At 43.3% G+C, this 14,101-nt stretch overlaps 1 protein-coding gene across 1 annotated transcript in view; it reads right to left on the bottom strand.

The window, feature by feature from the left end:
- The window catches only part of MARCH10 (membrane-associated ring finger (C3HC4) 10, E3 ubiquitin protein ligase), a 113,069-nt gene that overhangs the window by 47,219 nt on the left and 51,749 nt on the right, over positions 1 to 14,101 (bottom strand). Inside the window, exon 4 of the mRNA XM_006897798.1 lies at positions 3,512 to 3,664. Within this exon, the coding sequence (XP_006897860.1) occupies positions 3,512 to 3,664 (153 nt within the window). The remainder of the gene's footprint in view (positions 1 to 3,511; positions 3,665 to 14,101) is intronic.

Here is a 14,101-nt window from a genome sequence, read left to right as displayed (position 1 = left end):
ATGAATGAATGGGGAAAAATTAAATGGAAAGAATATGCTGTAAAAAATATATATGTAGAAGGGAGCTCTGGTGGCCTAGTGGCAAGAAGTTGCACTGCAATCCCAGAGGTACACGGTTCGAATCCACCAGATCCTCTGCTGAAGAAGAAGGGCAATTTCCTCCTGCGCCTGCCAGATCCAATTTGACGGTACATACAAAACAATAAATTTAAAAAAATATATATGTTGCATTTAAAAAATCATAAATAAAAAAATGCAAAAAAGCCTTGTCAACCTATGTGGCAGTCCTACTTTGTCTTATATAAGATCACTGAATTGGAATCAACAGGAGTGGGCTGGGCTTGTTTTGAATTATTGGCATTAAAATATTAAAAATTTTAAATTATTAAATTTTAAGTATTAAAATAGTGAAAACGTTGTTTTTAAAACTATAGCAAACTTAGTAGGACATGAGTAGTATCTCATGTAAATTTATACTTATTATTAATAAAGTTGACATTTCCCCCAAATATTTGTCAACTGAATCCCTTCTTCTGTAAAATTGTCCATTACACCCCTTTCCTATTTTTCTACTAGGTATTTGCAATTTTCTTCTTGATCTGTAAGAGGTTTCTACATATTATTTGTCACACCTGCTTTAAATCTCCCTCTGCCATGATTAAAATACCTGACTCCTACTCTATGGAAACCACTCCCAAATATGAGAGAAAAAAAAAAACTAGTCAGAGTTTGGTAAGGAAATAACTTGTGGATAAAGGAAGCCCTGGAGATGGTGGAAAATTTGGACAAATCCTAAGAGTATTCCAGGGTAATGGGAGATGTCTTCTGGGTGAATAAGGAGGATTAGATGAGACCTGTGGGCCCAGGGACTTCTCATGCCGAGGGACCTCACTATCCAAATGAGAATTCCTCAAGGGTTGTTGGGGAGATGGCTGGGAAGAAACTAACAGTGGCTGAGTAGCTGGTGCTGGACTGTCCGTGATTCCACTTAGTTATTTTAACAATGTCGTCACACAGATATCATTATCCTCATTTTAAGATGGGGGCAACTACTTGACTACCTACTTTTCCACCATCACCAGGAGAAGGAATTAGAACTGAAGTCAGGGTTCATAACCTTTCTGACTAGAAAAAAAACCCCAAAAACAAAACAAACACACAAAAACAACAAAACAAAACAATCTGCTATCAAGGGAGTTCCACCTCACAGTGACACTCTGTTGGGCTGTAAATCTTTACGGGGATAAGACGATGGCAGCCCAGAGTGCACAACACTGCATTTACCAGAGCTGCTCTTGACAGGAGCCGTTAGAGAACGGGGGCCACGGCGGGTGTCTAGTCGCTACAGATTTAAAAATGCTCTAATTGGCCCTAAATGCCAAGCCAACTAAATTCTACCATGTTCTCCTATGTAAATATCTACTCTATCTGTTTCTTATTTTAAAATAAAAGCTGCTATGTTCATTTGGTAACAAGTGTGATACTCAGTGATTTCCTTCAGAAGAGAGAACAAGTCTATGCTGGGGTATATAAAAGCATCACTTTCCTTGAGTCCTGAAGGGAACTCCTCAGGGTCTTGTTCCCCTACCCCAGGGGAGGGAAACATGGTTAGCAGAGCAGCATGGACTATGATGAACAGGAAGGCTTTCAAAAGGGGTATCCATTGTTTTGAAAGAAAACATATATTTGTTTTGATATTATTTCTTGTCTATGAAGATCTCTGCTGCTCAGGAACATCTATTTTCCCCTCTGGGCAACAGAGGAAACTGTGGCCAGGTGAGACCTCTCCCATAGCTGTCTCTTCACGTCCTCCATGCCACCCACCACCGAGTGTTCAAATACTCTCTTTGGAGGACACCCCCCTCCCCAACGTTTACTCAAATCTGCACACTGCTGTACTGATGCTGGGATGAGAGAGAAAAACAAACTTCTGGTGTGTGTTGTTGTTGTTTTCTTAATTAGTCTTTCTCCCCCACCCCCACTTTTTTCCACTACATGAGAAGATGGTATTTATTAGATTTGAACGTTTCATCCAAATTATTTATGATCAGATTAGATCAGCTCAGGTATACAGGAGAAAAGGTATCCAAATACAGTGCCAAAGTTTCAAATCTCACCTATTATTCACCCTCTTTATCTTAATCTACTTTTGAAGCACTTGCTGCAGAGGGTCAAGAACTGCAGCCTCCAATATGGATTGAGGCTCAATGTCAAGAAGACAAAGATTCTCACCACTGGACCAATTGGCAGCATCAGGATGGATGGTGAAGAGATTGAGATTGTTCACAGCTTCAGTTTGCTTTGCTCCACAGTCAACACTCTCGGCACCAGTAGCCAGGAAATTAGAAGATGTATTGCCATGGGAAAGTCTGCTGTTAGGGGCCTCTCCAAAGTACTGAAGAGCAATGGTGTCTCCTTGGAGATTAAGGTGCGTCTGATACAGGCCATGGTCTTTGCTATCATCTGTTATGCATCAGAGAGTTGGACAATGACTAAGGAGGATAGAAGGAGAATTGATGCCTTTGAGTTGTGGTGCTGGAGAAGAGTATTGAGAGTACCATGGACTGCAAGGAAAACAAACAGATTCATCCTGGAAAGGGTCAAACTGGGCTGCTCCTTGGAGGCAAGGATTCTAAGGCTCCGTCTAACATACTTTGGACATGTTGCAAAGAGGGACAGATCCTTGGAGAGGGACATCATGCTTGGTAGGGTGGAGGGACAGTGCAGAAGGGGAAGGCCCACTATGAGGTGGATTGATTCAGTGACTGGGGTAATGGGGATGGGTGTATTGGAGACGGTGTGATTGGCACAGGACAGAGCAGAGTTTAGGGATGTTGTACATAGGGTTGCTATGAGTCACAAGCGACTCGACGGCACACAACAACAACAACAACTTTTTACAAGAGGTATTTCTTTCAATTTAACAGTATGAAATAGTAATATTTGTCTTAACACTCACATACTATTTTTTTGTTGTTTTTGTAACAGCACTGTGGAAATAGTAGTGTTATGGAGCCTTAAGACAAGAGAAGGGTCCCCAAAGTTTAAATAGGAAATGAAAGTCAGATCTGGTAATAGATCCCAAATCAGGGAAAACAGTTTGGGCAGAAAAGGTCAGAAAACTAAGCAAAATGACTGTGTAACACAGGCCAGAATTTAGGAGAACCCCGTACACAATAGGTATTTAGAGCCCAAATGTGTATACTGATGAGAATTATAAGGTATCAATACCAAATATGGCCCTAAATTGGACTTACAAGTTTTTGAGAAAAAAAAAAATTGGGAAGTATTGAGCCTTGGCAATGAGAAACCAAGACAAATGATCCATCAGCCTTGTCTTGAAGAAGGAAAATAGGTCAGAGTTTGCTTCTAAACCTTTTAAAGTGTTTCATTTTAAGGCACACTCTTCATGTAAAAGCACACACATAGAAAGCATCAAGTATTCACCAGGTATAAGCAGCAGTCAGGCGTCCTCTCTGAGGACCAAGATGTGTGACCCGCGAATCCTTACCTGCTCCCCTGAGGGGCAACACCTTCATTGGCAGCTGCAATTTCTGTCTGCTGTGGTCTTCAGATGCTCCTGCGCTCTGCATTTCTGGGCTGACTGTCAGTCTCCCCAGGTTTGGCCTCCTCTTCCTTGATAAAATCTGGGGTGCCTGGGCAGCTGGAAGGTGCAAAATCTTTTCAATAACTCATTTTTACAGGGAAACATCTTCTCTACAAAGACTGCTCAAAGGGCCCAGCAAAGGAGGCAGCTGAGAGAATGAATGAATTGTCCTTGGAGTCAGAGAAGAGCTGGATACAAAGCTGGCTGAGCTGGAGCAAATGGTTTCGCCTCTGGAAGCCTCAGGTTCTCATCTGTTACATGGAAATAATGGTGCCTACTTCACAGGGATGATGGGAGGGCTGTGCCCATAAAGCACTGGGCAATAGGGTGGTCACAGGACTGCTTTTGTCATGAGTATGACATCTCACTAGAGAGAGAGTCTGCAAGAGTCCTTTCTTTTGCTAAGAAGTCTCTAGTTTTTAGCCCATAGTGTTGGGATGGGTCTGTTTGTGATACTGTCTAAAGTCCTCTACAGCTCAGATTCACAGTCCTGCTCCCCCTACAGAGCTCATCCAAGTTTGAGTCACAACATAGTTTGGATCTGTTGATGTCCAAAGGTCCTTTATTAACAACTAACATGGTCTGAGAGAACAGTCCCAAGCACTGGGGACCATACAACTTCTTGCCAAGATGCTATCCACAACCATGCTGAGATGATTCACTCAGAGGACAACAGCTGAAGAGCTACTGTGGATTGTGCCCCTAATGATTAATAATTTTTTTGCACAATTTGTATTAGGTTGATAATTAGGTGGTGGTTGTTGTGTACGATGGAGTCAGAACTGACCCACAGCTGACCCTTCAGCGGGTTTTCAGAGGCAGTTAATCTCACAGGAGGAGATTGCCATCCTTCTCCTGTGCAGCAGCTGGTGGATTTGAACCACTTTCCTGTGGGGTTGCAGCACAGATTCTTACCATTAGGCCACCAGAGTGAATTAGGTTAATTATATTTAACCAGGTATGTAATCAGGTTGCTAATGAACAATATCAAGTTTCTTCTTCACATGTATTAAGTGGGAGTATCCAAGAGTGTGGAGAAAGAGTTTCCATCAAATCCACACATTGCCACACAAATTCTGGGTTCACAAGCAGTGAATTTGTGACTGTCTGGACCCCAAGAGCATGTGCCTGACTCAACTCTTTTGGAATGAGTTTATAAAGTTCACAAATAGATGCAATCAAGAGGCAACACGGGTAAATCTGGGAAGGATTTTTGTTATGTATTGGAAAGTCACCATTCTTGGCACGAGGAGACAACTAGATTTATGTCCCAGAGTGAAAGTTGTCACTGTATAAATGATTTCTACTCAAGTTCAAGAAAGGGGTAAAAGTTCTACTTGGCATCTCAGGAAACATAATAGAACGATTATGCACCATGTACTTCTCTTGATAGACCCCAGGGAAAGATTCAGCACAACTCCACTCCTTGCCATCAAATTGGAACTGACTCATAGCGGGCCTTCCAGTGGGAAGTACTTAAGAGGTGATTGCCCAATTTTTCACCCATGTAGAAGTTGGTGAATTTGAACCTCTAGAGAGGCATGGCCTCTGAGTTAGCTGTGCAATTCTAAGACTATGACATCAGGATTAGTTTTACAGGAAATTTACAAAGACTATGGGAATGGCAGTGTGTTAGCCCTACCTTAAGGCAAGTTGGTAGAACCCATTGAAGTTACGCGTGTGACTAGCCAAGAAGAGAGGGGAGTGAAGTTCTTTAGGAAATGAGGAAATAAGCTTTGGAGGGTACAGGGTGGTGGTTAGACATGAATCCTCTGACTGAACCTGAGAGAAGAATGAGAGAGCAGATCAAGTACTTTTTATGAAGAGATAAATCACTCTCTCAGGACCAAGAATTTTATTCCTCAAATATCCTTCCCATCTGACACATGGAAAAACTTCCTGATGCTATTTCCAACTCTCTAGTTCTAACTGCCTGTCTCTTTTACTATGGCTGGAAGAGGAGAAAGGAAAAGGATTCTGACTTGTTCGGGATGACACACGGGCAGGATAAAACATGGGGTTGGATTAGGGCTCTGGTCAAATCTGGGACCCAAGTCAAGATCTGGACCAGAAGTCCTGGTTAAAATGATTGCACTTTGATTCCCAGGAAGACTCTTGTTAGGTGCTGCTGAGCAGTTAACCTATGATGTGAATTGTGCCCTATGCTGTGTCATCCTCACTCACCATCTGATACACTTGAGCCCACTGCTGCAGTCACCTTGTCAACCCACCTCACTGAGAGTCTTCCTTTCTTTCTCCATCTTTCTAATCACCATACGCCTTTTCAAGAAATAGCCTCTCCTAGCAACACATCCAAAGAATGATACATGAAGCTTTACCATCCTTGCCTCCAATGAAGACTCTGGCTGTACTTTTTCTAAGACAGACTTTTTCATTCTTTCATTCAGCACATGGGGTATTCAGCAATCTTCTCCAACACCACTCAAAGGCATCCATTCTTCTTCTTCTGTCATGTTATTCTTTGTCAAGCTTTCAGATGCATAGCAAGTGACTGAAAAGACTGTGGCTTGAATCAGACACGTCTTAGTCATAACAAACAGTATTGCTCTGCAGTATTTTGGAGAGGTCCCTGAAAGCAACCTTGCCCAATCCCATGTCTTCTGATCTCCTGACTGCTCTGGTACCAAGGATTGATTGTAGATCCTAGTAAGATAAAACCATTAACAGTTTCATTCCCTCTCCATCTATCATGATGTTACATATTGGCCCTGTGGTAAGAACCTTTGTCTTCTTGATGTTGAAATGCAATCTACATTGAAGGCTGTAACTTTTAATCTTCTGCAACAAATGCTTCAAGTTCTCCTCACTTTCAGCAAGCAAGACTGTACCATCTGCATAGTGTGGGTTGTTGATGAGTCTTCCCCTGATTCTGATGCCACTTATTTTTCATAGAGTCCTGGTTCCATGGATTATTTGTTCAGCATACAGTTTGAATAGGTATGGAGAAAAGACACAACCCTGGTGCACATCCTTTCTGATTCTAATTCCCTTGTTCCATTTGTACAACAGCTTCTTGATCTAAGTATAGATTTTATATGAGCACAATTAAATGTTCTGTACATTTTTCATAATGCCATAATTGTTACCCATGGTGGACAGAGTTTAGTAGAACTACCAGATTAAGACAGGCTTGGCAGCAGGATTGGCATCCACTTCCTAAACAGGCCTTGGAAACTCTAGGAACATTAGAGAAACAGCGATACAGAACAGGGTTTAGATCTTTTGTTCATTGAGTCGCTATGAGTTGTACTCGACTCAACACTTAACGACCACAACAACATTGTTCATAGTCTTGCCTACCTCAGCTCGCCTACATACCTTCATGGGGAGCAATCTTTCCCCACAGAGAACCTTTCTTCTAGTCTGTACCAGCCAGAGGACTGTTTTTAGTTTTGTCCACCAAGTTGTCTCTCACTCTACTTTGGCTAGAACCTTTACTATCATCATTCATATGGTCTTTATAGTGGTCAAAGGCCCTAAAATTTCAAAATGTGTATCTGTCCTATGTCTCCAGCTAGAATATAGACTTAAATATGGGAAAATCTGAAACCCAGTGTGAGTTCTTCACAATATGTAGCATTGTGCAAGCCAAACATTAATTGCCCTGTGACATATTGGAAGGTTTTGAGAACTTGCATTCATCTGAAACTATGAATAATTCCAAAACTAAAGCAATTCTTTTGTTGTACAGCGCAGGAGAGGAAGGCCCTCTATGAGGTGGATTGATTCAGTGACTGGAATAATTGGGATGGGAGTGTCAGAGACAGTGCGATTGGCACAGGACAGAGCGGAGTTCAGGGCCGTTGTACATAGGGTCGCTATGAGTTGCAGGCGACTCGACGGCACATAACAACACCAACAACAATATATATTTTAAAAATCCAAGATGGATTAAGAGATTCTTTTATTTGCTTTCTTGTTAAAAAGCTGCTCTTTTTCCAAGGCATCAGACCTCTTAAATTATTTCCAAATTAATTTCTATTTCTTCTCTGATCTAATTTCTGCAAACTAAAGCAACAAAAGCAAAGGACCAAGATTGTTTTACCAGAGTCTGAGAGTGATTAAATCACTATTATTGTACAGGCAGGATTCTCCAAGCTTAGGCAGGGTGAATCTCAGTTTCTGTAACTGTAAAATGGGAATATTGAGTCTTACCTTTCTATGTTACTGCAGAGGTTAGCAATAACACACCTAAATGGTCCAACTGGTATCTGGTACATATTAACTACTAAAAAGGGGCAATTACTGCTTTAAACAACATTGGGATAAAAATAGTAATAACAACAACAACAACAAAAAGTCTGAAGTGATTCTTATGAGAGAAGTGAATTTGTCCAGAAACTGACTGTTACATAGTCCTCACAAGTGGAGAACAACTTTTTTCAGCAGGCTTCATTCCTCTGTAGTTCTTGTTGAGTCTCTCTTTCATCTCCCTTTAGTTGAAATCCAAAAGGCAAATAGCAACCCTTTTTATTATAATTTGTTCAACAAATACCTGCATGCCTTTGCTATGCAATAATTTGAGGGTTCACAAAGATGAGTAAGACGTTTTTGTCCTGACCTTAAACATTATAATCTAATTTGGTTTCACGGTTGACTTCTTGCCTGTGCTAACCTCTAAATTCTATGGAAAGTAAACTCTTGCGAAATATTCTTTATTCTCCACCTGCAATCTCATTAGCCAATAAGGTGTCCCTACACTGCATAGCTTGTACGTCTCTATGTATCTGCATTTAAACCTTTTCACCATACAATTTCTATGCCAAATTCATCACCCACACTCCAAAATGAACCAAACTCCAGACCTTTGACATCTTCTTTAGCGAGGTCTTCACCATGGCATGTTCCAACAATCTCCAGAAAGGCCAAGATAAAATAGAACTTCCTCTTTCAGTAACAGGACAACCTATCTGCTTCACAGAAAGGGGTGACTTGTGCTCAAGAATCTCATTGCCAGGTAACTCAACATTCGGAAGAGCGATTAGTACCTTCTGAGAAGACTTGGTTTGCTTAGTCTTTGGGTGGCACAATCAATTACTCTATAGACCAAAATGTTGGCAGTTCGAATCCATACAAAGGTACTCTGGGGAACGGTCACAGCCCTCCAAATCCTATGGAACAGTTTCATTCTATGCACAAGTAGCTTCCATGCATTGTCAACGGCAACTGGTTTTTATTTTTTGTTGATTTTCTTTGGGCAACATAAAATCCATGCCTTCTTCCAGTATCTGAGGCCACCAGCAAAGAAGGAACCAAACAGTGGCTTAGATAAAAAAGAATCTGCTTCAAATCCACTTGACAATGCTGAGATTATGACTGACCATACAGCTATTAATTTGACCAAGGGCAAGGTAGACATATTTATGTAAAACACCAGACCCTGTCAGTGTGACAATGAAAGAGGTCCATCTAACTGTCCATGTTAATGTCCTTCACCTAAATGTAGTTCAATTCCTCACCTTACCAGTCTTTCTTTCTCTCTCTCCCTACCCCCTTTTTCTCACTAACATGCAGAGTTCTTGATAAGCAAGTAGAAAAAAAGAGGAAAAGAAAATGCCTGAACCTCTACCTCCCTCTCATGCCACTAGATCCGGTGTGCTTAGGAGGTGCCATCAATCTTCCATCTAAGACATGTCTTTTGAGAGAGATGTATTGCTTCGTTTGGACCGTGGGAAGAATTAAAGCTTAATCGCAAGGACTGATGTTGCCTTGGTGTAATAGGCAGCACAAATAACAGGCCATGTCGATCTGCTTATTTGAGTGTGCTGGAAATGTTTGTTGTCTCACATACCCAGAGGAGATCTTAATTGAAGCATAATTACGTACCATAAATATGTTTTAGTTTGGAACCCAGGAGGTGGGTGGGATTTTTGATTTTAGGAAATGTAGTCCTAATAAGTAGGCAGAGAAAGGAATGTAAACATCCATGGAGCCTTTCACTCCTCCCTCCTCTGGGTGGTTCTGGATGGGTTTTCAGTTCCAGTGAGCGCTTTCAGAATGACCTACCCCTGGCACCCCCCTAGCGGGCGACCCTCTGGGTCCATATTCACACAGCCAAGGGTATGATCACACACAAGCCTGGCCTGATACTGACAGGCTTGTTCCCAAGTGTGCCAGACACAGTAGTTAAGAAATCAAATGAGTCTCAAGAGCTGATGGGATTTTATTGGCCGTTCACTCCTTTTGCGTTAGAAGGTAGAACTTGAGTGAAGTAGTGGTAGCTGTCTCGTCTTCCTGCTTCCCTGTACACCACACCTCCTGGTTCCGTGCATGATATCACCCTCTGGTTGCCCTCCCTTCCACTCCCCTGCTGAAAGCCTGGGGTCCCTTTCTCCCTGGCTCTCCTGCTTACCATACAAGGTAAATCTTACTGGGCCTTCTGGGGCCAGGCAGGCACAGCACAGGGGTCTCTGTAGGAGTGGGGCTAGAGACGGGGAAGTAGCACAGGGCTGCTGGGGACCGGGGCACAGGGCCCGGGGTGGAGGGAGGAGGGCAAGTGAAGGAGGGAATGGAAACCAGAGGGAGGGACGGTGGACGGCTCTGAGACGCTCTGGGGATGGGTGGTACTATTGGCAGCAAAAGGCAGCAGTAATCGTTAGGGGGCTGCATGGCAGGGGAGAAAGCAAAGATGGTGCAGTAAGGGGAATATTCAACACAGAACAGGGGGTGCTCGTTGCTGTCACCTGCACAAAAGAAAAAGAGCAATCAGGAAGCAGCACTCATGGTGATAAAGGATGTAAAAAAGTCTGTGAATGAATCAAAACTCAAAAAATTCTGTGGGGGAGTGTGCAGGGGTGGGAGGGCCTCTAGGTGTCACACAACCAGCGGGCCTCGTTACTGTCCAGTAAGCACCTAACCTGGATCTCAAAGTCATTGAGAGAAAATGGAATCACCATCACACCCTCTCTGGTCAGCAGTTCTGGCTCCCCTGAAGGATGCAGGAAAGTTCTTTAACTTCCCAGGGGAATATGCTGGGCTTCTGAGGGAATGTTTTCCATCCTTTATTATCTCCTACAGCCAATCTATTGTAGTATGGTTTTCAATTGGCTTGAACTGGTTTGGTCATGGGCAATGAAGCCAAACTAGAACAGACTCACATTTGTAAAATATATATGCACTGCAATAGGGAGCTCTGGTGGCCTACTGGGAAGAAACTGCATTCCAATTCCAAAGGCACATGGTTCGAATCCACCAGCTCCTCCATGGGAGAAGGATGGGCAATCTCCTCCTGTGCAATTAATTGCCTCTGAAAACCCACTGGAGGATCAGCTATGGGTCAGTTTCAACTTGATGGTACCCAACAACAGCTACAACAACAACTGCAGTAGCAGTTGGAATGAGGGAAAGCCCAGGCTGAAGTTCTGGAAAGGGAGATTTGGAGGTGCTATAGTGAGACTTTTTAGGAGCCTGATGTGGGAGACTGAATTATTGCCAGGACTGTGACAAAAGAATAGAGTATCTGAGTTGGGCACCATTGTTTCTCACTCTTCAGGTAAAGAGATTTGGTTGCTTTGCAACATACATACTTTGTTTCTAGGGAGGTGATTCAATTTCTGGACAAACATCAACCCATAATTTTTCCAGTTCCAATACACCCACCTTTTACCAATTCAGGTCCATTTGGACTTGCAAAGATTTCACTTAGTTAAGACTTCACTTTCTATATTACAGCCTTAGGAGATTGTAATAAAACCTTAATCTTGAACTTTGGCTGCAGAGCAGAAGCTCAGGGTCAAAAAAGAGAGTAGAGAAATGTTGACGGGACAGGGGAAACAGAAAAGCTGAAGCGGGGAAAGGAGGTGGACAGGAGCAGTGGCCAAGTGCAGGCAACGATTCATTCACTAACCTTGACCCTAACAGAGTCAAGTCCACACAGGTCTCATCACGCAGGACAAAGCTCAGCCCCACCACCAGCTTATCTTCTCAACCTGTTTCCTCGTCTGCAAAAGGAAACTGGAATTTCCCCTAGCCTTGTTCTTTCCTAGGTGGTCTTTACAACAGTTGCAAAATGAGCTGTGGGCTTCTGAGAAAGGCAGAATCTCAGCTCTCTAGACCTCTTGAATCAGAGCCTGCAGTTGAATAAACCCCCCGGCTTTTCACATGAACATGAAAGTTTGAGAAGCAAGACTATGAGGCGGGCTGCCAGCCCCCTGTGACGAGGATCCCCTGCAGTGCTTGGGAATAAGGCTGTTGTGCAGTCTTCTCTGTGGGCAGATCTGGGCTGGGAACCAGAGATTCGTATTTTCATTGTACACTGCCCAGGTGATTCTTATCATCTGAGAAGTCTGGGAAATGCTGCAGCTAAAATTGGTTCCAATTCTAAAATTCCACCATTGTAGCCATCCAGTTGAAAATCCTTGCCTATAATAGAGAGGTCTCAGTTTCTTATTTACTTGAATATTCTGTAGCATCTCGTGCTATTATCACTCCTTCCTTCCTTCCTTCAACTTCTCCCTTGGCGCCTGCAGTGGTACTTCTCAGGCCATTTCTCCACAGTAGCCCTTCCCCTTTTTGTCATTAACGGTTCTCAGCATTCCTCTTTGTGCTCCAGCCAGGCTCCCAGGGGAGCGACTCTTGTGGTGTCAACATCTCTTGCTCACTGTGGCCCTTAAATTCCTACAGGCAGCTGGAAGCACCCTGTCCAGCTTCAGACCTGGGTTTCACTACTGTCTCCAGCTGAAATTCCAACTGGCTATCCAGCCTCCTCCTGAAATGTTCAGAGTGGGATACATCCCTTTCGGGCTTTCTCAATCTTAGCAAACACCATCCCTATTATCTCAGTTTTGAGGTCAGAACTCTGGGTCCTCTTTGTTTCTCCTTTTCTGTATCCAAAAGCCACCAAGTCCTTCCAGATATACGTTCTTAAGCATCTCGCAAGCCCATGGCTTCTTCTCTTCTCTGCTCCAAGTCAAGTCCTTGTCATTTTTCCCTGGGTTTACCACAACTGCTGGTTGTCTCGTACCTTCTTTGTGCTTAGTTGCTTTCATTTTTCCAAGAGGCCTCTTCTGCATGCGATAGCTGGAATCAACTTTTAAGACTCCCCATCTGACAGCATCTCTTCTCTTTTTAGATCCGTTAGATGCGGCTCCATCACTTCCACTGTGACATTCAAGGGCCGTGGGTACCTCATCCTTGCCTACCTGGGCCTCATTTCTACAATTCTTAATTTGTACCCTGACCCCAAACCAGAACTTCTTCAACTTGACTGTGCATACAGATAGCCCAGGGAGCGGGTTCAACACGTGGGTTCTGATTCAGGATGTCTGCAGTGGAGCCGGAGGATTTCTAACAGGTTCCCTGGTGACGCTTCTGTTACAAGTCTAGGGACATGTGGAGAAGCAAGAGCCTAAATTGCAGCTCCTAGCGTCTGTCTGTCTGTCTCTCCCTCTTCTTGCTCTTTCTGCCTCTGCACATGCCTTTCCCATGCCTTTGCACACCCAGCACCTACTCCTGGACAAAGCATTCTCATCTTCTTTCACTGGCTAAATGCTGGGAGCCTTAGGCTTCTCCCCTTACTCCCTCTGAGATGGGCTTAGAACTTACCTTGTTCAGCTGTGGAGAGCACTGCTTGTGCTTTCTGGTGTCCTGCCCTCTCACAAGGGGGTGAGTCTTTGGTTTTTTTAAGGAGGTGAGTCCTCTAAGGGCAGATGCTGTTTATTTTGTATCCCCAGCTCCCATTAATTGCTTGCCAATAAGTATGCAGCAAATGAATGCAGGAATGCTTAATGAATGAATGATGGGTGGACTGGGAAACAAATCTATCTTGGCAAGCTTGACCCCGGGATATGATGGTGGTTGAATGTCTCTGTTAACATCCAACAAGACACTAGACAAATGGATGGATTAATGGACAGTCAAATAACTCAAATAATTGACAATCACCTTGCTACCTTTCTTATATCTTAAACTCAATTTTGCTTTGCAGAGCAGTTCTCTTGTAGAGACATTAACCTGGGAGCAGCAGGTGGTGCTGGGAGCAGGTTTCACAAAGGAAGAAAGACTGGGAATTAACTTCTACACAAGACATAGTTCCTACTCAGGTTTTCCACTCTCCTACTTGTACTTTACTGATGGTAGGGTTCCATTTTACTGATGAGGAGACTGAGTTCAGAGATGTAGCCAATGACATTTATAGGAGACAGAGTGGTAGACCCAGCATTCTGAACTAGGACTTCAACTTCTGGACTCTGTGAACTTCTTTCATCCCATCCCCTCTGTCTTAGAGGCATTATGATGATGTAGAATATTGGCTATAAAAGAGGAACTGCATTGGGAAAGTCTGCTGTCAGAGACCTCGCCAAAGTACTGAAGAGCAACAGTGTCAATCTAGAGACTAAGGTGTGCCTGATACAGGTCATGGTCTTTGCAATTACTTGCTATGCATCAGAGAGCTGGACAATGAGTAGGGATGACAGAAGGAGAGTTGATGCCTTTGAGCTGCAGGACTAAAGAAGAGTATTGAATATACCATGG

This window comes from Elephantulus edwardii, unplaced genomic scaffold (assembly GCF_000299155.1).
Source record: "Elephantulus edwardii isolate Elephantulus edwardi_28Jun2011 unplaced genomic scaffold, EleEdw1.0 scaffold00216, whole genome shotgun sequence".
Lineage (NCBI taxonomy): Eukaryota > Metazoa > Chordata > Mammalia > Macroscelidea > Macroscelididae > Elephantulus > Elephantulus edwardii.
This window is presented reverse-complemented; position numbering and strand designations above follow the sequence as displayed.